Source organism: Seriola aureovittata, chromosome 19 (genome assembly GCF_021018895.1).
Source record: "Seriola aureovittata isolate HTS-2021-v1 ecotype China chromosome 19, ASM2101889v1, whole genome shotgun sequence".
NCBI classification, from domain to species: domain Eukaryota; kingdom Metazoa; phylum Chordata; class Actinopteri; order Carangiformes; family Carangidae; genus Seriola; species Seriola aureovittata.
In genome coordinates, this window is record NC_079382.1 from 12456295 (window position 1) to 12479966 (window position 23672).

The 23672-nt window shown below is 42.2% G+C and overlaps 1 protein-coding gene across 7 annotated transcripts in view; it reads left to right on the plus strand.

The window, feature by feature from the left end:
• nhsl1b (NHS-like 1b) overlaps positions 1-23672 on the plus strand; it is a 105231-nt gene that overhangs the window by 53644 nt on the left and 27915 nt on the right. For 2 of the 7 annotated variants that reach the window (XM_056405741.1, XM_056405746.1), the window contains exon 1: positions 7691-7950. The exons of the other annotated variants lie outside the window; for them this stretch is intronic. In XM_056405741.1, the coding sequence (XP_056261716.1) occupies positions 7758-7950 (193 nt within the window). In that variant the 5' untranslated portion in view covers positions 7691-7757. Of the gene's footprint in view, positions 1-7690; positions 7951-23672 lie in introns of those variants that run through there. 7 annotated transcript variants of the gene reach the window in all.

Consider the following 23672-nt stretch of genomic DNA (forward strand, 5'->3'; position numbering starts at 1 on the left):
CACAGTAACAGCTGGCGGAGCAGCAGTTGCTGGGCTGCTGTCCTGCAGAGTGGGGCCATGTGTTGGCTATTACTTGACCGACCAGTTAAAGTGCGATATGGGGAAAACTGGTTCCTCTTTTACTGGCAGACGCTTTTTGCATTTTTGGTCTTAGCAACTTCGGTCAGTGCTGCTATGCTGCATTATAGTGTACGCTCCTGACTCAAGCTCTTCTTTCCCTCTTTGTTTGTTTATACACACATAAACACACACTAACTTCACCATCAGCATAAAACCAGAAAAACCTGCAACACTGGTGTTGACATCAGGGGTTTCCATCACTTTTTTGTTTGACTTTTCACTTTTTTGACTGTTGATGAACTGATGAAAAAAGATTGTCTTGGCATCTTCACACTTGTAACTTACAAGGTTCCTTGTTCAGTTATTGAATATATAGTTAATTGGTAACATCCCAGTCATGTGCTGAAAAGTAGAGGAAAAAAAACTAGATTCCTCTGAGTATACATTTATTGATGTGTGGATCAGGTTTCATTCTATATTTTGTTGTATTAGTTGTTTTAAAGAATAACTTTGGATATTGTAACTTGGCTTAGTTTGCTGTTGTAATGTCCAGCAAGAGTCATCCAACATTATATTGAGCACAAAACAAACTCTTCAAATCCAGGAAATAACCTAAGATTTGGAAAACCTGTGGATTTTCTAAGTTGAAAAATATGTGAGAACTCCAGGCCCACAACTGCAGTGAAAGGCGAAAAAAGAAAAAAAGGTGCTCAGCTGCGTCTTACTCAGCGGTTCAAACTGCTCTTATCTCAGAAATGAGGGAGTAATTCTTATTGTGAAACCACAGCATTTTCTCTTTCTGTAGCCTGTAGATTTATGACTGGAGATGAGGTAATATAAACTGAACACTGCAACTATTTGTGGCAATGTCCCAGTTCATCAGCTGTACGCAGTAATTTATATTGTCAGTTACACAGTTTCCACACTGTGCGACTCTGGTCAGACTTGGAATATGGAGCGAAACAGATGTGGGAATTGTGTTGGAGAGGAAATTCAGTTTCGTTCGATTAAGTAATTTAGTATTTTTAAACAAGATTATCAGGTTTAATAATTTAATGTTCAACTTTCGGTGCTTAATCTTGACCAACCAAAGGGTAGCAGGAAGGTCTTCTTCCCTCTTCTTCCCTGTTCCCTCAGTAATACTTGATGTAAATATTGTTAAATGTTTTAAAGTTGCCAAACTGTAACTAAATAGACGATTTGTTTCCCCACATCAACTGCAGTTAAAAACAAAAAACTGGTTTGGGTTTCCATCTTCAAAAGACATGACAAACTGACCCAAATTCTGTGATCCGACCAGTAGATTGCCAGTAACTGAATGTCTGCTTATGTTATGATTTAAACAAGCCCCCTCAGTTGGGTTTGCCAACTCTAAGGCAGATGTGACACATTTTCAGTCCATGTTCCTTCACATCCAGCTGTGGCCAGAGTGGAATCTCATCTGTTTTGACCACACACTCACTCAGTCCCCTACCCCCCCTACTCAGAGTAAAGCCTTGCATTTTAGTGTAAGCCCTTTTGCAAGCCAGCCAGACCACTTGGTGTGGCTTTTGGTACGTTACATAAGTTATTTCTGCACTTGAGCCCCCCCCCCCCCCCCCCCCAAAACAGTAGACATAAGAAGGGAATGAGTAGGGATTACTTGGAGCAATTTTTGGAAAGCTCGTTCTCAGTCAAATTGGAGGTTCCCTGCGGTGTGAGCGGTATAGAAATGCAGCGTTTCTGTCCATGTCAAGTGAATATAAGCCCTGTCGAGCACAAACATCGCTGAGAGTCCATTCGACCTCCTTGTTGTAAGGTCAGTTAAGGGCACCTCGGGCCATGTTCAATCTGTAAAAACATGTCTTTGGCTGAGTGGAACTTGGTCCAATGTTCCCTGGTTTGTTTTCAACCACTATGATTGCAGCTCACTCAGATGTGTGAGCATTATAGTGGCTTCAGATGTTTTGGATGTGGGCAACAGTTGAGGGGGAAGTGCAGATGTGTCAATTCAGCCAGATGCTCCAACGAATAAGCGCGTACTTGGATCATCCAGTTGAATAAGTTTTGTCTAATTCAGTCATTATGGGAAGCATTCTAAGGCATACGCTTGTAATGGATGAACTATGAACAGCGTAATCTTTAGGTAATTTTTCAAGCAATAATGCCAAACGTTCACTGGTTCTAGCCTCTCATATGAGAGAATTTGTTCCTTTATTCTGTTTTATATCACTGCAAACTGAATATGTCACTTTCAAACAAGACATTTGAAGACAACAACTTCTGATAAGTATTTTTCACAATATTTTAAATATAAAACAGATCAATAAATTGGTTAATTGTGGAAATAAACAGCAGATTAAACGATAGTTGAAATAGTTTTGAAATAGTTTGTTGCAGCCCTGGAAAACAATAAGGTAGCATTTTATCAATTTGAAATCCAGAATTAAATTGGTCTATCAAATTCTTTTGAATTCTTTCTCTTTTTTTTATTTTTTTATTAAATAACTAAAACTCAATGAGATGAGCAAGATATTACATTTTGATTAAATGACTTTCCAAGAGCTTGTAAACCAGGCAAAAACTAATTTTTTCATCATGGCAATTACAGAATTATTGTTAATTAGTTAGAGCCGATACAGTCCTGTCGCTTTCAATGTTTGTCAATTTCACCAGAGAAAGTGACTCTCAACTCCAGCCAAAAATGAGAAGCTGCTATCTGAACCTCCACAACACAGTGTCCCTCATTCCAGCCTGATGTAGTGGCATTTACGCATGTGTGTGTTATACGGACACGTGCTGGAGCTTGTTTTGAAAATGTATGTTTTAAAGGATCTTTTTATTTAATTTTTAATTGAAAAACATAGTGAATCTATGAAGATGTTTGCAAGCATCCTTCTATTCTTGTGTGAGACCTGCACGTGTGTGAACTGAATTCCAGGAGAGTGTGTGTGTGTGTGTCTGTGTGTGTGTTTGTGTGTGTCTGTGTGTGTGTTTGTGTGTGTCTGTGTGTGTCTGTGTGTCTGTGTGTCTGTGTGTGTGTGTGTGTGTGTGTGTGTGTGTGTGTGCGTGCGCCATCACACACTTGGGATGGCAGCAGGAGCTTGGTGTGGGTTTTTCTCTGGGGCAGCCGTGTTACCGGACAGCTAAACCTATATTTAACCTCAACTCTGTCAAGGCATTTCACTTTGGATTCTTACCACTTATCCTACACATCAGATACGAAATGACTTTGGATAGAGCAGCACAGTTACGTATGGACAAACATGGATGAGTGAGAACCATTTATCTCTTATTAAAGCAGAAAAATTTGATTATTGTCCAGTTCTTGCCTCATTTCAAGATCTTAATAATTTTCAGCTACAATTAATTTTAATGTTTTCATATTACCAGTTTACCATACAATACCATAAGTTTTAGCATTTTTAACCCTTGAGAGTAAATAGCATACCCCACAATTTACATGTACTGCTTCACATTTATATGTGTATTCATGATTGGTAGTGAATAATATTTCATCATGTTGGAGGGAGGAGGACAAATCACAGTCACAGATGCTTATGACTTTTCAGAAATCACAGCTACATACCAAGGTATCATCACGTTATTTTTGGCAACCTCATTAAAGTTATCCCTTGTTAACCTATTTGAACTTGTAAGAGAACAGTCCGTCAATAACCAGCGCACCTGTGTTGTGTGTATGGAGAGACCGTGACCTCTTGACCTGAGGCTGACCCATTACCTGCCCTCTGGCCTTGTGGGTAGTGGAGTTGATGGATGTTCTCACACTCGATGTGGCAGGCTGCTTATCTCCAGTGGAGGGAAAGGGAGGAGCAGGGAGGACAGCAGAATAGGTCATTTGAACTTACCTGTAATAAATACTGTCATTCTGAGATATTAGTATGTCTATACATTTTGATCCTAGCAAACAGGTCCAATGTGTACAGACTTATAAGACAAATCCAGATATAGAAATTGTGAAAGTTACCTAAAACCAGAAATCAAGTCTAGCTGTGACTCTTGTAGACCAAGCGCACTTCACACAGCTGTCAGGCAGTGAGCAGTTGATATTTACTATTAAAAATAACACTGAATTTCAGGAATATACACCATATGATACAAACTTGTAAATTAGAATAGACTTTAAGAGGGATCTCTGGGCAGGATGTTGACCTCCTGTAAACAAGTAACACCCTTCCAAAAGAGAAGGAGATTTCTGGTCTTGATAGGTGAACAATAGATGGTGAAGTTCCAGTTGCCTGTGAATGGACCTTGTCACGAACCTTTTGTCTTCTGAAAAGAACTTAGTGGTTTTTTTGGGAAAATTTATAAATGCCTAAAAGTCAGTAATTGGGTCTAACTGCATTTTGATCTGAAGACAAGTGAAGTTTTTTTGTAGGCAAATGTTAATCTGTGATGTTTCCAGGGACAAAGGTGGAAAAGTATTGTTGTGAGTGAAGTTTGAGAAGACAATGGCCGACTCCCTGTGGATGAGGGGATGACTTCCCCAGACAGAGGGCTAACTCAGCATGCAGGTGCTCCTCTCACTCCATTCAGACCTACACATATCCATGGTTACCATTGTCCCTTTCTCAAAGCCTTCCGCTTCGGCTTCCCCCTCCTCATGCACACACACACACACACACACACACACACACACACACACACACACACACACACACACACACACACACACACACACACACACACACACACACACACACACACACACACACACACACACACACACACACACACAGAAACTTATGTGCATGCGTGAGTATTCATAGACACAGGAGAGTTTATATACACTAGAGCATGTAAACACACTTGTACCGGCATACACAATAGATACTGTCCCAACTTGAACCCAGCATGGCTGTTACAACTGGATACACACACACACACACACACACACACACACACACACACACACACACACACACACACACACACACACACACACACACACACACACATCTCCTGACTAGTAATAATCCCCATTCATGGTCAGTGGGCTGTGAGAGTCTGACCCCCGTGCATGCTGTGCTTAGGCAAAACCTGAACATTCACAGCCAACTAATACACATACATACAAATTTGTCCTGCATGTGTGTGTGTGTACATTGATGCATGACTGTCACCACCAGAAACATGCATGTACCTGCATGTAAAATGCCAATAATGTATGTTTGTCTGTGTGTCCCTGTAAAAACACCCCCTGTCGTGATGTTATGATGCCAATATGTGCGTAGGTCTGCATGACAGTAGCACCCCTGATGTTGTGACCTGGATGACCCACTGTGCCTATGTATTTATGGATGTAGGGCAACAACAGTGTTAAGTGCAATTTAGGCACAATCTTTTGGCTTGCCCAGTGTGTGTGCGTCTGTGTGCGTGCGCGCGTGCATGTGTACAGTGGTTTGTCCATTATGTTCTGTGTGTGGGTGTGTGAGTGAGTGAGTGCAGTGGTTTGGTTTTGTAATCAGCTTGTGTGTTGGCTGACTCACAGGGCTGTGGAAATGATAACCATCGGTAATGGCTGTTTTAGCCTCTGGCTATCTGCTCAGGCTTTGGCAAGTTAGCACACACACACACACACACACACACACACACACACACACACGCTGTCTCTCCCTGTTCCCCCAAAAGTTGCAATAGATTTATGAGTAGACCTTTTTAAGTATTACATATACATATAGATTATTTACTCTGGTGTATGTATGTGTGTTTTGTGGTGCAGGTATTAGCCACCACCAGAGGGAGACATTTGCTTTTAGTACTAAAGTACTTCTTTCTCCCTTTTCAATTTTTTCTTTTTAAAAATTCAATTAAATATCTCAATTTCCATCTGGAGGCTGAACTTTTATTAGCTAAGGTACCATCAGTGTTATTATCCAGTCTTAAGTTTTGTCCTGTCCTATCCTCCGCTGGTCTCCAGCCTATTAATCTGAGTATATCATTAAGATCAGCCTACCTCACAGCCAAGCTGATTAAGTATCATACACACTCATACACACCCTCACCTGGCAGGTTAGTCAGAGGTTTTTGCCACTCATGACTACTCTCATCGTGCTAATCTGTGTCTATCTCCTGGTTATCTTCTGGTGTCTGCTGCGCTTCCGTCTGTTTGTGTTTGACTGTCAGGTATTACCTCTCTCTCCATCTGTGTCTCACTCTCTGCTCTTCTGCAACTTTAACTTCAATTAAATTTGTCAAAGCCTAAAAACTTATATTCACAGGATGTGTTTTGTTCACTTCAAAGCATCATTGTGCACATGTTTCCAACTGGATCTGTGCTTCAGAACACCAATCAGGGGAGAGTAAACACGAGGCAATAGTTTGATATTTGGCCCACATGCTGCTTTAGTTTGCGTCACCCAAGTTAACCAGCTGACACACACCACACCAAGTCTTCTTGAACTTCCACACATTTGAGCACTGGAGGTGATGTAGTTAATTATCCACAGCCTGGTGTCCATCTGTGTTGTGTGTGTTTGTGTGTGTGTGTGTGTGTGTGTGTGTGTATGTGTGTGTATGTATGTGTGTCTGACACAATCAGGGGCGAGGGGTCGGAGGCTGGATAATCTGGGTTTACAGATTAGAACAGCAGCGTTGAGGAGCAGAGGAAAGAGGGAGGAGGAGGATTTGAGAGGAAAGGCCATGTGGAAGCCACTGGACAATGTCGCTGCTCTGTCTCATATGGATGGAGGAGGAAGGAGGATGTTCTTAGATGCTGCAAACTTGTCTGAACACTATTTCAGAAGGTCTAATTTTTCTAACCTCATCTCTAATTTATCAAATAAGGCGCTTACCATCTTTGGACAGGAACTCACTTAAAATGATGGGATGGTTTTATGACTTTTTTTTTTTGGATCCTCTTTTGCACAATTTGTGGTGGATGCTTCTGGGTCATTGCAAAGGACAAAAGCATGCTGTAACCACAGGTATTTCCAATAAGGCACTGCCCTTTGTTTTTAAACCTTATTTTTGAATCTTTGGAGTATTTTTGAAATTTCTTGTGGTCATTCGTGGGGGTCAGAATTCCTGTTTTTGCAAGCTGCCAGGGTGTCCACCAGACAGCCAACTGACAGTCATGCAGGATATTTTTTGTACAAGATAATAGCCTTATGCTGCAATAGTTCTTTGGAATATTTGTTTTGGAATTGAATCTTGTAATCTAACACTGTGCACACCCTGCCTTTGTCAGGCAAATCAATGCAAGTCAATAGGATCCCCTGAGAGGGAGAGGAAGGACAAAAACAGAAGGAGGAGATTGAGGAGGAGAAGAGGGGGATTGGGTCCCCTGTGGGTTGCAAAAACCTCCAAACCTCTCTCCTGTCCTCCTAGAAAGAGAGGGGGAGGCCTATTGAGTGTTTGGGAGCAAGGGGGAGGCCTCCTACACACACACACACACACACACACACCCTTCACAGTCACCCCTCCATCCCAACACAAGTGGAAGGTCCAGAGAGAGAGAGAGAGACAGAGAGAGAGGGAGAGAGGGTCGTTCAAGAAAGAGGAGGAGTTGGGGGCTTGGGCCCTGAATAGAGCAGGGGAGGGTGGGTGGTGGAGGGGGGTTAAGATCTTAGCCTGCAATGATCACATACGTGCACTGCCTCTCCTCGGAGCCGGTGGTCAGCTGCTGGCACAGGGCCTGCTATGAGGACCCCCTCAGCGAGAAGCGAACTCTGTGCTCCCTCAAGCCCTCCAACAAGATGGGGAACAGCCTCCAGCCCGAGGCCTTCCCCAGCCCCAGGCCCACCAGGCCAGAGGGCTGCCTCCGCAAACGTCTGCTTTCGGTGTCAAAGGTCCACCAGAAGCAGGACTCTCTCTGGACACCCAAACCGCTGCTTGGACCCGATGCCAAAGGCTCACCTGGGAAAACACAAACCTACCAAGATGGCAAAGGTACAGACTACAGAGCAGAACATATTCACTGTCATTGGATTTGTTAGTTTGGAGATGTGGTGTCACCACAAACAAATTGTTAGTTTGTCTCTCAGATTTTAAGTTTTTAACTTTAGACCTTCATAGCACCTGTTTACTCCAGACTCTTGTCAAGATTTGACTGTAGCTCTGTTCTCTTTAATTAAAAGACAGTAGATGTTTTAGCTGACATTGTTACTATAAGGTTTTTGACTACAGCTTTAGAGATGGACTTCCCAGGTAGCGGTCTCTGTGAGCCTCTTAGTAAGACTTAGCAGACTTAACACGGCACCACATTGCTGTTTTGTTACAGTAATTGTGGTATTTTTCTTGGCTGGGAACACAGGGCCCTGCTTCTAAGTGCACTTAAGTCACCTGAACTGTTTGCGGGAGTTAATGATACGCTGTATGTCACAGTGCCAGAGAATCACGACACATGCGGTGGAAGCTTTTCTCAAGCCGGGCTTTGTCTCCTCTTATTAGGTGATTTCCATCCCCCTTGTAACTGAGTGATCTGTGCCGTCTGTCTGTCTGCCTGTGTGTGTGTGCGCGCACGTGCAAGTGTCAGTCCCTGTGTGTGTGTGTGTGTGTGTGTGAGTCAGAATGTGTATTTGCTGGGCGTCCAATGAACTATCAATGCAGATTGTGGCTTTGTGACCTCAGAGACCTTTGGCCTGGCAGAGGGTCCTCCAGGCAGCAACTAGATGATCCTCAGAAAACGTTTTTCATGAATACTGTCAATAATTCATAAATACGTCACATGCCATACAACATGTTAGTTATTGTCAGTGAAATCTGCATCACCTTATGTTTGTGCAGAGATATTTAATTTCTGGTTCATTATATTCATATTTCATTAATTTCCTACTGTGCACGGGCATGCTTTTATCCACTCATATGATACTCATTGTGTCATCAGTATAGCCTTTTTGTGTATGCATGTTTGTGTATAAACGCGTGTCCGTGTGCATGTTTGCACCCAGACCGTGCTTCATCCTCTTTTGGGACAGTGGGGCATCGTATCTGAGGATGCTACCCTGGCTGGCCACCCTTGGGAACAAGATACAATAGCTAGCAGCTGGAGGTGATGGGCCAGGCCTGCAGGGAAGTGTAACAGAGCTGACAGTATGGGGGTGATGGAGCCGGCACCGCTGAGGTTACAGAGGTGACCCACTTTCACCTCTGCCACTACATAAAGGAACCATCAGAGAGATAAGAGAGAGAGTGCTGAAGGATAAAAGAGTGGCTGAAAGAAATGCCTCTGACCTGTGTCTGCATTTCTCTTTTATACTGATCTGTCTACATATTAGTGACTGCTTATACTGCCAGTCATCTATGAATAAAACGCAGAATGTTAAATAGAAAATAAAGCAATTAGAGAAGCAGGGCAATGCAGGGTCTTCCAAATAATACGACTTTTCTAACTTTTGTTTTCAGTTATTGTCCCATTTTGAGTCTTTGTCTATCCACCCACTTATCTACTAACTACTCCCTAATGTCTTTCTGCATGTATGCTTATCTAAAACCAAATCCCTTATTCCTGTGCGCTTAGCGTAACAATATGCTGCCAGACGAGCACGGCCTGCCTCACGCCTGCTTTGGCTAACATGCCGTGACAGCTCAAGATGTTGCCGCCATGAGTACAGTATTGTCTGGGCTCTGTAGGTTGAATCAACCTCCCAGTCACTCTGTATTCATGCACTGCTGAACAGACGACCCTCATACACACAAACACACACAAATTGGAGTTTGGCTGATACATCCTTTGTGTATTTGTTCCCATCGTCTTGCATGCATGCTGCTTCTGTCTGTTCTTACTCTCTTGATTTGTTTTTACCCTCTTATCTTCCTGTTTTCCCCCTGAATCTACAATTCACAAAAAAAAAATCTTAATTTTCTCACAGTAGCATCACCTTTTTTTCCCTTGGCTTGTTGGAGGTGGAGCAGCTGTTCCACCGGATCCCCCATAATCCTTCAGTTGGAAGGCAGGTTCTGTTATCGACCAATCAGTGCCAACAGCTCCCGAGGGAAGAGCACCTGAGGGAGGCCAGGCTTGTAGAGTAACTAGATGAGGCCAAATGAAATGGATTGGCCGCATTTATGGGGGGGAAGCGCTGCTGAAAATCAGTTAGTTAAATATAATTGTGGCAGTGAGAATCATGAGGGAGAGCGGGTGAGGGCTAACGAACAGCCTCAGCTGCTTGTTAAGGTTTCCACTTCAGACAAATACAAGCATATTTCCTAAGGTAGGTTAAGCCACCCAGCATTCAAAATTTATGCGGTCGTGGCGCTGTAGGTGGGATGTTAGATGAAAGTGGCTGGAAAATTGCATATGCACATGTAGTAGAAGAGGAAAAAAGAGCCTCCCTTTTCCTGTTTTTTTCTTCATCAAAAACAGGATAGGAGACAAAAAAGAAACAATCTCAACAAGCTTTCTTCTCTCCTCTCTTTGACCAGGCTAGTTATTCTAAACAACTGCACCACTGCCCTAAACTCTTGTTTGAGGTTAAGGTGACAGACTGTGGATAAAACCCTATTTTCCTCACCCTGTGCAGAAAAACGTCCAGTCAGAGAAACACGTCTCTCCTCTGACTCAGGGGATTTAGGTGAGGTGAAACACCATTGGAAAAAAAACAAAAAAACACAATGAGATTCGTTTGTTTGCCTTTCACGGCTTACACCTACAGTCATACACACTCTCAAACACACATGAGTTAAAAAAAAAAAAACAAGTGCACTTAGTCCTGAATGTGCATGAACCACCACCCCCAGTAGCTGGTCTGAGGTGGCAGAACAATGGGGTGGAGAGCATGACACACAGCTTAATGAGATGAAGAAAAGAAGAGGATTTTCACACACACATACACACACACTCACTTTCGGGAATTGGGGGTCAGGGGTTGGTTAGGGTCATTCAACTGTAAAAAATGGGTTAAGGCTCTGTTTTCCTTCAAAGCAACTCTGTCTGACTCAATCTCTGTCTCCCTTTTTTTTCATTGATTAAGTATTGAACCTGGTTTGTGTCTGTGTGAATGAGTCCATGTTTTTTTTTCTGTCTACACATTCTGAATATAAAAGCTGCTGCATTCTAGCCCACGTCTTTCTGGTTCACATCCCTGTGGACATTCATTTGGTTAGAAAATAAAGGAGGTGAAAGGTAACCAGCGGGTAATAGCTATCTCTGTATCTAACAGATGGAGACCTCTCAGCTTTTTTAAGGCCTAAAAGGTACTGGCTGGCTTGTGATTGGCTAACAGGTGCTCCTCCATTATGTGTCACCAGCGGCTAATGAAGCCATCACTGACAAATATAGGGAGGTAATCGAGTTGTGGGCTTTCTGTGTGTGTGCCTCTCAGAGTCCACGTGTTCATGAATCCATTTTTTAAATTGCTGCTTAGTTGTCATTGATGTATCGTTTTTGCTTCACGGATATTACTTTTTTTTTTTTTTTACATTGGTTTGACTTTGTATTGCTGACTCTCTTTTCTTAGGGCTGCTGAATCAGTTCAATGTTTTGTCTCAGAAATCTCCCGCCAATTCGACCAGGTTTATTACCCTCACAGCAAATCTTCACATATAGAATATTAGGGATTGCTGCTCGAAAAATGACTGAAATGGTTAATGAAATTTGTTGCTGTTTAATTTTGTGTCAACAGATCAACACAACTCTAGCAGGAATAAGTTAGTCTTCAGTTGATTTCAGAGAAAGCAGCTTCAACTGCTTCTAAAAGTAAAACACATCTACACTATTTGTGCATTAGAGTAGTTTTTATTCTTCAACAATTCTCAGATTTCACATTAATTCACTTAAAGCTTTCAGTTTTAAAAATATCCAAAAAGCCAGGGATGTTGGGGACTCCTTTTCACCCCAGAGAATATCATATGTCAAATTAGAATCATAAAAACTGGCTTTCATTTAAATCCCAATTTTGTCATTCGAATCGGATCAGATGTCACACGGTGTTCACAGTGTGGAGCCAGCAAGTATTTGTATTTTCCAGGGAAGTGGTTTTGTCTTTCAGCATGTGTGTATCGTTTGCTTGACAAATTGTTTTAATAGATAATGTGGTCAGATTAATAGAGTGGGTCCGGGCGCAGCTGGCTTTTCATTTGGGAGGCTTGAAGCGATGAAGGAGGAGGAGAGAGGAGAGGAGTGAGTCAGGGAGAATAGTGTTTATTTCAGGAGGGATCAGGTGTAATAGAGCCACGCAGCCCCTTATGTGCACAATTGAGTTTTACTTAATGGTTAGATTATCACATCAGGACATAACAGCCAGATAATCACTAGAATCTACTGAGACATCAATCCTCTCATTGACTAAATGTGTCAGAGGAGAGAAACAGAGGGAGCTCTGAGACAGCAGAGCATTAGCTGATTTAATAATGAAAATATCTCACTTACATTTATCAAAATAAAAAACAACCCAAATTTTACTTCTGTTTTCTTTCTAATACTTGTTTCTTTGTGGGTTTTTTTTTCGTACTTCACTCACTCAACGAGCCTCCATTCACTGTAGTATGTGCAGCGTGTCTCTGTTGACGGAGGGAGCCTCCTGGAGGTTAGCTTAGTGTACCGCACCATGTGGCACCTGGACTCTGGGGGAAGAAGATGAAGATGGCTCTTCATGGTTGTGACATATGCAGGTCTTTTTAGTTAGCATGTCTCCAAGATCTCCCGCTCCTATTTTGCGTTTCTCTGACCTGAGTCGGGTTTCACAGCGTGCAGGTAGTTTAACTGTACATTGTGTTGCAGACACCTGATGAGAGGCACATGAGGAAAAGATCATAGCTGACGATACTGAGTAGAAATAAGAACAGCATCTCATGCTTCGCGTGTTTTGGGGGTATTTGTGTGTACAATTACAGAGGTGAAGGGTCGTTTTGGGGTTTAATGCAATCAGACAAGTTGTCCAAACAAATTAATCAGTTGACTATAGTTATGATTGATGAATACTTAGATGTGTGTGTGTTCTTGATGTTCTCCATCAGATATGTGCATGCAGTCTCATCATTAGCTATATAGAGCTAATGTTTTAATGCACATTGACAAAAATGTGGCCATTTTTTTAATCCATCATATAGAATAAAAGGTCATTATATAGAAAAACAATTATACACTGAATGCAGGAGTTTGTTTTAACACTCTCACAATGCCAACAGATTGTGAAAACAAATGAGATTTGTTTTAGACTTAATCTGACCTGTGCTCGCTCCAGCAACAGCTTTTACCCTCTTCTTTACCCTCAATCAGTTCAACAGTGGTCTTGTTGTTACTAAGACAATCTAATTGAAAAATCTAATTGTGCCGTAGTGCAGGATAAGTGCGTTTAAGCGCTCCACGGCTGCTCCAGCCTCAGTCACAGCTCATTTCTTTAATGAGCGCTGCTATTAGAGGGAGCTTTTTTTTCCACCTCATGCTGCTTTGAGTCTGGTCCTCTGAGGTTTCTGGCCCTGTTTGCCTTACTGACCAGTCTGCTGCCTGTCTGCACACACAGTTGCATTCCTGACTTCTACTGTGTGGTTCACAAAAAGTGCACAGTCTCTTGTAACCCAAAGAAAACATAGAGAAAGAAAAGCTGCCTTTTGATTTATTTGGGTACTTGTGAGGTACAGTAAACTAGACTGATCACAGAAAGTGTGCGAAGATGATGAGCCCATTAATCCATCAGTCGATAGACAGAAAATTAACAATCAACTTTTTGATAACCAAGTAATTATTTATCGAGCCAAAATTAGTTGGTTTTTCAGGTTTTCATTTTCTTTTTTTGCTGCTTTTTACATTGAATATCTCGAGGACTGATTTTGAACTGTTGGTCAGGCCATTTTGTGAAATTGTACACACTAACAGCTGTCAAAAATAATTGACAAAAGAGTCACGTTGATTGTGAAAATAGTTGTCATTTAAAAGAAATATTCACATCTAAGTTCTTAAATTAGTTGTGTCCAAGAATGGCCCATAAGCCTCCACCGCTCTGCACTGTGTCCTTTACTCGCACTGATGCCAGGCAGTCCAGAAAACCAAAGCAAAACAAATTTACATGACTGAACAAATAAATGAACTGAAATGACCAGAACAGAGAAACCTTGCTGCTCTGGTCACAACGCTTGGCTCTACCGTCTAACTTGACTCATCTTTTATCACTCCGGCTCTCTTTATCAGGCACAAACCCTCCACCATGTACCCCAGCCCAAGTGTCCTTCCTCCTGCCTTCCCTTCAGCCACAGGCCCCTTTATGTCCCAATCAGCTGGAGCTTCCATTAAGCCTCAGAAAGCAAAGCCGAGCCTCTGAAAAGCTCGTGTCCCCCCATAGAGACTGATTATAAAAGGAGAGAGAGAAGGGTTTGGGGGGGGGGGAAAGTGATTTTAAGAGCCTCTTTAAATCTGTCTCATTAATGAGTTGTCCTCACCATGGCAACGTCTCTTTTTGACTCCACATGCATAGACAGATTAGGGTTAAAGACAAAAAAAGAAGGAAAAATGTAGAGGAAAGGAAGCCACTGCCATTTCCTTTGCTTGTAAAACCACAGGGGAGCCTGCCCTGATGACAATTTCACTCTAATTTTGTTTGTTTATAGAAGAAACTAAATTCTTAGGCTGTTGTTAACCTTTTCAAAGAGCTATGCAGGATGACATTGAAAACCCAATTACATTTGTTTCAGTTGTTGCTCATTTTCACCACAAGGTGGCAGTATAGTACAGACAAGCAGAGTGAATGAAGGTGCCGCGTCTCCAGTCCCCAGTGTCAAAGTTGATCATCTGTGAATCATTAATATTAACCAATGTAGAAATGAGACTACAACACACACAAATGCTTTAATATTTGGGACTAAATTAACATAATAATGGGATTATGGTAATTACAAATGGAATTAGGATTGAATTAATTGCCATCGGACACTGCACACCCATTTATCTGGACCAAAAAGAGACACACGATATGTCACAAGGAATTTAATTTGGAATAATGGCGGTCCTAAATTTTGGGAGTATTCGATCAGGGATCTGATTTTGTTTCCCCGGGGGCCCATTAAGAGAGCGCACTCACTGCAGCCAAGAGAGGTCTGCTCTCTATTAATGCCGCCCTCCTTCCATCCATTATTGCTTAGATGGGACAGAAGGGGGAGGGATGGAGAGCTGGACAGAGAGAGGGAGAGGCAGATGAAGCGGTGGTCGGGGGAACGAGGAGGAAGGGGGGGGGGGTTTAAGTGGATTTGGGGGTCCTGCTTCTTTCTCAGACGAGGCCTCAACATTGGATTATCAATAAAGGAACCCAGGTTTAATACATGCATGTGTGCACACATGCATGTATAAGCTCAGCACAGTCTGTTTAATAAGTCAGATGGCACCGCCAGTCACAGTGTCTCTGTGTATGCACATATGTGTGTGTTTTACAGATGATACTGGTCTACGTCATCCTGTGAGCACTAAGCCTGTCCTGAGACATGTTTAACCCTCTCCGTCTTTACCCTGGGATTACACATACACATACACACACACACACACACACTTTATAATGCTGCATGTGGCTGGGCTTAAGTATTTCATATGATAATTATACAACGTGGAAAAATTATACACTTAAAGAACATAGTTTTGGTTGTGTTGTTTAGCAGGGAACTGAGTCCCTTCAAAGTCAGGAGGTGATGTTAGCTCTTCTTTTATAGTGTAGTATCAATAGTTAGTCAGAAGACTTGTGCTGCTTTCATGCCATGAAATTCTAATATGATGCTGGGCTGTGCAAGAAAATGTTATGCAATCTTATCATAATCCCTCTTAGTTTTTTTCTGTCACAAATAAAAAGTCACCCAAAAGTAAAAAGAAGAACTTAAGACTGTGGAGCTTTTCCAGTCTCACTGTTTGAAACCAGTGGTGGTGTTAAGCGAGCTGAAAAAAATGATAAAATATGAGATTGAAGTGTCTTTGCTGAGTTGTACCATGACAAAATAAAACAATAAGGAGTGGTTTGATGCCAAATTACCTCATGGTGCTTAACTTCTATGACAGTCACAGATATGAAAAAGAGAAAATGGCAAATTGTAGATGCCGTTAGACTTTGCACAACCGAGTTTTACCTGGACAGCAGCATGCAGAAAGACCCTGGGGCAGCTGTTAGTTTAAGATTATTTCTAGCGATGCCATATGCCATTAAAATCCCACAACCTATTGATGTGGTGGTCAGAATATTAATTTAAAATTTTAGAAGTTGTTGCGGATCTAGTGCACTTTAACCGATAGTTGAAGTCTCAGTTCCCATGCTCTCTAACAAACCAACGAACAGAGAGAAGATGTAAATTGGATCAATGCGATGGGCCTGATGAACAGACCCAGATGCAGTGATGCGTTGTAATTGTATTGGTTAATAACAGTAATCAATACCAGCCACCAGAACTCGCATCCGACTTCAACTCTAACCTCCTGTTTGAGCTACAACTCGAGGCTGATCGTCTCGATCACTTCCTATATTTGTTGCCATTAGGCAGTTGGTTGTATTTCTGATTGTTGATTGGTTGCTTTGGTGTTACAACACCCCCCACCCTCCTCCAAATGACCTACTGTTGCTGCTGATGAGAAGTGAGGTGCAATGTGGGAAATGGGTCAAACGCTACAGTGTCAATTTTGCTCCAGTGGTGGAGAGATTGTAAATAACCAAACTTGCACACGTTGTAGCTGATATGGCTTTAGCCCAGTTCCCACTGGCATCCCTGAGTCGGCCCGATACACACACACACACACACACACAACACACACACACACACATTCGGCTTTCTTCCCTGGGATGCAGGCTAGCCCCAGGTGGCTTGTTGCTTTGTGCCCTTGAGCTACTGGAGGCACTTAACCTAAATTAGCTCAGTCTGTCTCTGTGCTTCTGTGTTCAAATCAGACAAGGCCCTCTCGTCAGCAGCATGAGCGGAGCACCAGGGTCATGGTAAAACCAGAAGAAACACACTGTTGTATACCTTGCTCACTCTCATGTGTGCATCTTTATAAAATAAGGGCCATTCATTACCTCTACCTTCTGTCTTTTCACCTGTGCAGATGTTTCAAGGTGTGTGTTCTGCTGGTGATTTGGAGTAAAACTAACACTGCTGTCGTCTCTGTAAATCACTTTTAATTGGAGTGACAGCTGAATGTGTTCAGTGTAAAATTTGCAGAGAAATATTGATGCTAATGAATTGATATAGCTAAAGGAAATGAAGTAATATTCCAGCTGCTGCCTATTGATTTCTTTCAACATCCCAGCTTGGACATTATTCACATCACACTTTTAATTAAGCCAGTTGTGAGGTGTTTTGTGTGAGGCTCTAAACTCTGTTGTTGCAAAAACACACACACACATGTACACAGTGGACACAGTGGACCACTACATGCGCAGCACTCCACAGTGTGTCATATGTGTATATTTGTGTCAGATTTATGGCATTTTGTGTGTGGAGTTAATTAAAAAAAATTGGATTAATGATTGTGTGATGTTATGAACTAGGAAGGAGGAAACACACACACACACACACACACACACACACACACAAATTGGCCCTCGGGAGAGAAGAACAGACAGCCTTGGTGTTGAAATTTAGGTCAGGAAACCAGTGTGGCAGCCAACATAATGTGAGTGCAGGCATCCCTACATGGATGTGTGCACGTGCGTGTACATAATAACTTGTGTGTGTAGTTACATGCATGTATGCATATAGACTATAGGCACGTGTTTTATCTCTTAACCTATATGTGCAAGAGCATGTGTTTGTGTCAAAAGCAGAATCAAAAACAATAAGATAAAGAGTATAGAGATATGATACAGGCCTTTTACTTTATGGTCTGGATTAATATATGTGACAGAGTCTGTTGTCAGTAGATTGTAGAAGCAACTGCAGGCACACATCCATACATGCACAAAACCTTTTACACCCACAAGTAGGCAGAATGATGTCAGCCTGCTATAAGCCATTATAATACTAGGGACCAGTGGGACAGTGGGACATCTTATGCATGCACATGCACAAATTGGACCCACACACACACAGACACAATTAAGCCTTGTGGTTATTGATGTGGTGGGTCCTCGGAGGGTCCACTGGAGAGTGAGAAGGGCTAGGAGTCAATATGAGTGGAGACAGTGTGGCTGGATGGTAATGGCTCCTGATGTCGTCTGATGGCTGCCAGGGGTCTGTCTTTATGTTACACTACCAGTGGCTGTATGGAGGTTTCCACTGGGAAATTATTTTTTGATAGCATGTCTGACATGTGTTACAGGGATAGCTTAACTGAATGAGTGAATGGTAAGAAAACTGCTGAACTAATGGAAATGGCTGTTGTTATTTTTGTCATGCTTAAGCCAAGGTCAACACTGAATGACAATTCTGTTCAGCTGTGGCACAGCACAAACATGGAGTGTCACATATGAGGACACAGAATTTTAGACCAGGCTTAATCAAACAAATAAAGAGAATTTTAAAAAATCACCCTCATGGCTCCATGAATATCTGTACTACATTTCATAGCAGTCCATCCAATATCTGTTGAGATCTTCCAGTCTGGACTGAAGTGGTGGACTTACCAACAAACCAGCTGAATGACATCGCCATAACAAAATATGTTGTCTACTTGATTCAATGTACTTGCTCTGAATGTTGTCCTGCCAACCTAAAAACTTTCCATTTTCCAACGGGCCCAGTTTCAATTTCAGCTTATTGTCTTGTCAACTTCATAGGGGTTGACAAGCCACTGTGGTTGGATTGCATTAGATTTAAAGCTCCGTTGCCAAGGAAGAAACGGACGGTTAGCTACAAATCCATCCTGACTGGGGCATAAAACGCCTCAAGTTAGCAACAAAACTGCCACCCTCTCTGAAGGCACCCAAGGTTCAGGCATACAAATCAGCTTGCTCGTAAAAAAATAACAGCGTTTAACTCCCTGCTCAACAGGCGTGTACATCTGAAGAGTGACCTGCCTTTTATTGTACTGAAGCTTACATTGGGCTATAAAAGTTTCCGTGTTGAAAGAATGTAAAGGAGTTATTAAATGGTTTCAAGCCTCCCTGTCAGTTTATGCTCTTCCAGCTGTTATTGCCATTAGTTGGTATCTTAGCCGGTTCTTTTTTTTCACTTCCCTGCTGAGGCACAATGACATGCACAACAATGTTTTTCAGTACAGACCAGACTCTAATGCAGTCTTGTCTGTCCACATGCTCAAACAGAAGTTCATAGAAAAACCTCTATCTGTGTTCACTGTCTTTCTTTCTCTTTTATCCTGGCTTGAATTTCAAAGGGGGTCAATAGGGAGCGCCTGGGTCAGACGCCAGGAGAGAGAAAATTAGGCATGACTGCCAAGCCCGCTGAGCCTTTGTGTATTTGGTTTTGATATTTGTGTGTCTGTTACCTGTGTATAAATATCTGTTTTTATTGATTATCTGTGGATGTTTTACATTCAAACTCAATCTATCCCTCCTCTTCTCGCTTCATCTGCTGATCTACTGACTTTTTTTCCTCCCAGCTGTTTTTATCTCTTCTCTCTCTCTCGCTCTCTCTCTCTCATTTCTTTTGTCCCTCTAAACGCTGCCTTTTCTATCCTGCCTCGCATCGCTACCCAGCAAAATGGCTCTGCCTCTACCACATCAAAGAATCTTTCAATTTTGTGGATTCAAACTTTGCTTCCCATCTCTTTCTTCTTGCCCTTTTTTGAAAGCCTTTGTGCAAAGTTTCACTTTTGATACCATCTCCATTTTTCCTTCTCGTTCCTCAGCCCACATTAATATTTTGCCGCCCCTTTTCAAAGACATTTCTCTGACCTACACACATGCACACACATCAAGCTGTGCGGAAACAGCTACATGGTGTTTGAACAGAAAACACAAATGTACGTGTGTCACCACATCAAGGACCTGGTTCTGTTAGTGATGGTGTGTGCATGCTCAGGGCGTAGTTTGCAGGGTGTCACCCAGACTTGCTGGGTTTTCTCATGGATCACAAAGGAGGGGCAGCCTATAGAGGGAGGCCCCTCTGCTTTTCATTGAGAATAATAACCCAGCCTACACACAGACACATACAAAATTCAGCGTTTTTCATAGCGAACTTGAACTCTTATAAAATCTCCCAGCCTAATGCTGTAAGGGCCTGGTGAAATTTTTTTGCTCGTTGTGAACCACTCCAGCAGCTTGAAGTACATTTGTCCCAGAAGACACCCACTTTAGTCTGACCTCCTTTAACCCCCGCCGTATTCTGCATGTAATCATGCAAATACACAGTTGATGGACTGACTGAAAACCACAAAAAAACAAAAGCCTTGTGGCCATTGACTTATTCATGGTGAACAGAGAGGGGTTTGCTGTCTGCATTGACCACAGTTGGCCAAACTGAGTCAAAGAATAAATGAGAGTGTTGATGGGTGAGCTGTGTGTGTGTGTGTGTGTGTGTGTGTGTGTGTGTGTGTGTGGCCAATCATTTCATCTTTAGAGTGAGTATGTGCACACTGTGATTAAGTGAGAGCAGTTGTGGGATTTTGTGTGTGTGTGTGTGTGTGTGAAGGAATCCCAGCTGCTTCAATGGAGTAGGTCAGACGGAAAGACCGGGGGGGGGGGGGGACTACTGGAGTTACCCAGTAACCTCTGCCTGCTGTACAGACGACAGAAGCAACAGAAGAAAGAAAAACAGAAAGAGAGATAGAGAGAGAGACAGGAGGCCTGAGAGGAAGACGGCATCAATTTGGTGTCATAAAAAGGTCATACAGCAAGTGTGGGAATTTATTGAGCTTAATGTGTGTGTATATGATGTGCGGGAACTTTAGCCTATGCTTAAATCATTAGCACCAGAAAAACAGTTATCACTGCTTGTTTACTCAGCCGAGCCTCTCAGTCACCATGGCTTCAGTGTGTGTGTGTGTGTGTTAGAGGGGGAGTTGGTGTTTATTCAGGAGGGAGTTTGAAGTTTAACTTTGCTTTTAACTACCCATTTATGAGAGTTGTAGAGAGTTGTCTCCTTCTTCTGACCCATCTTTTGGGTTTATCAACATCATCATCAATATAACTACTATAATATACCACGGGTGCTTTTTCCATTTAATAACTCTGCAATGATTTTACAGTCATATTTAAAATTAAACAACTCAAGGACACCAACTAATTTCTTGTTACGACTGATGGCTGTTGATGCCAAATAATAAATGTGTATTTGTGTGGAAAATATAAACACTTAAATAGGAATAACTGTATAGTCTCTAAAGAAAATCCTGCATTTGAATATGGTGTACGATCATTAACCCCCCCCCCCCCCCAGCCTTCATGATAACATACCATCTCCTCTCTCTACCCCACTCTTCACTCATAGATTATTCATGCCTTGCTCTACAGCTCAGGGAGACGACCAAAGCGGTTGGATTCCCATTGACCCCTGATGCTATGCTTTCATTCACAGAGATGTAGGGATGAAAGAAAGGGGGGAGCCAGTATGTTGCTCTACATGCTTTAAATTATAGATTTTCATTCACAGAATAGCGGAGAAGGGGGACATGAAAGAGAAATCTGTTGTAACGTCTTTATTTATTCATTTTCTGGATCTTTGGTACATTTCCTGTGCGAACCATCCAAGTCCAAACTAGTTAGTTTTCATTATTAGTATAATGATAGTATTTATCATTTTATTCATTTGAAGAGCTGCTTCCTTTCCCCTTTTCACATTATTGTTGGCTTGTTAGACTAAATCTCACAACATCTTTGGATTATGGAGTAAAATTCACACCTTATTGCTAAAAGAACAATTATTGCTTATTTTTCACTTATCCCAAATTCATGGATTCATACCCGTCACCTGGGAGCCCTGTTTAAATCCTGTTTAAATCCATTCACATGTTCAGTTCTGTAACAACCCTGCTACTTTGTGCGTTCCACGGTGCTGCACGCATACATATGCAAAGTGTTTGTGTGCGCTCATATGTAAAACAAATACCTGGCCCCATTTTCCGCTCCTCACGTTTTCCTGCTTATCTCCACCTTGCAGGTTTTAAACTTACCGAGGCGAAGGTGTGCAAGGTCAGGGTCTGAACAACAGAACACATGAGAAGAAAGACAGGGGTAAGAGGGGGGAGTAAAATCAATACAGTCTAGATTACATTAGCAGTTTATGTCTAAAAGAAAGAGAGGGGAGGAAGAGGAATAGAAAATTGGGGATGGAAGGAGGAGGAGGAGGAAAGAGGGGGCGAGAGATTTGACATTAGCGGATCAGGTGGAGTTGAGGGGTTTTAGAGGGTCAGCTTAGCTCTCTCTTCTTAAGTCCAATTAAGAAAATAAAAGCTGAGACCTGTCAGATGAAGGAGGAGGTGTGTGTATGTGTATATATGTGTGTGTGTGTGTGTGTGTGTGTGTATATGTATGTGTGTGTCTTTCTGTCTGTCTGTAGATGCCAGATTCAAGCACTTTGGGAATTTGAATGGATATCTGCCAGCCTATAGCGCTGAACCCAACTGCGAGGCATCTGTGTTTTGGGGATTGATGGACTGATAGAACTGAAGATGGAGGGAATAAGCAGTCTGGTATATATATAAAAAAAAAAAAAAAAAGATAAAAACTATGGTGTATGTGAGAGGGAGATTGTGTAGCTGCCTCTGCCTGCCAGGTTGATAGGGAGAGCCAAATGAGAAGTAATGACAGGAAGAAGAGCAGGGTGCCCTCATCAGTCTCTCGTCTTTATTATCACTCTGCCACCTTGAGTCTTAATTACAACGTTCAATCCAAAAAAAGACTTGTTAATTATTCACATCGCCCCAATTCCTCCTTTTCCCTTTTCTTTCTGTCACCGCTGTCTCTCGTGAACACACTGCTGGTTGTTTTACAAGAAGAGATAATTGCATGTCTTGCCATAGGGCCTAATACTAATGAACATGTGTTAAGATTTTGTGTTTGAATGCAAATGATTTCCTTATCGTGTCATCAGTTTCAGCACAGATTAAAAAACCACACATTCACAGCCAGCTGCAGTTGTCTCACATAATTGCTTCTGGTTTCATCTTACAAGAATGAAATGAATAGTATTTTCACATAGTCGATGCCATGAATTTACTATGCATGTTTTCTGAGATGTAACAGTAAGGATTATGTCTAAGTTGTAAAACAGAGGAGGAAAAGAAATATTGCCTCATTGTAGGTAATCTCCATTTAGCTGCTCTAAATAAGCTCTTCCTCTGAGGTCCAAGCTTCATCCACTGAGTCTGTTATGCTTCCTTCATATGCTGCTTAAAGTATGAACAGATGAAAAATTGATGTTGTTTGGGTGGGGGTATACTGGGGGCTTCCATTCTTCAATGAATGAGCGGAAGGGTGTATGGCTGTACGTCTGAATGGATAGATCGCCCTAATCCTAGAGGTGGCCTAGATATGAAGCCCTCCTTCAGCGGATTGAGTTGTTTGCCCTGTGTGTGTGTGTGTGTGTGTGTGTGTGTGTGTGTGTGTGTGTGTGTGTGTGTGTGTGTGTGCGTGCGCGTGCGTGCGCGTGCGTGCGTGCGTGTGTGTGTGTGTGTGTGTGTGTGTGTGTGTGTGTGTTGACACTGTCCACTGACAATGAACAATAGGCTCTTTAATGAGTGATGCTGCTTGCGCTCGTGTCTGCATTAATTATCTTAATACCGCTCGCGTGCCAAACTGTACGATATAAGCCAAACACAAGCTACTGACAGAATATGCAAGCATGGAAAAAGAAAGAAGAATATCTTAACATCC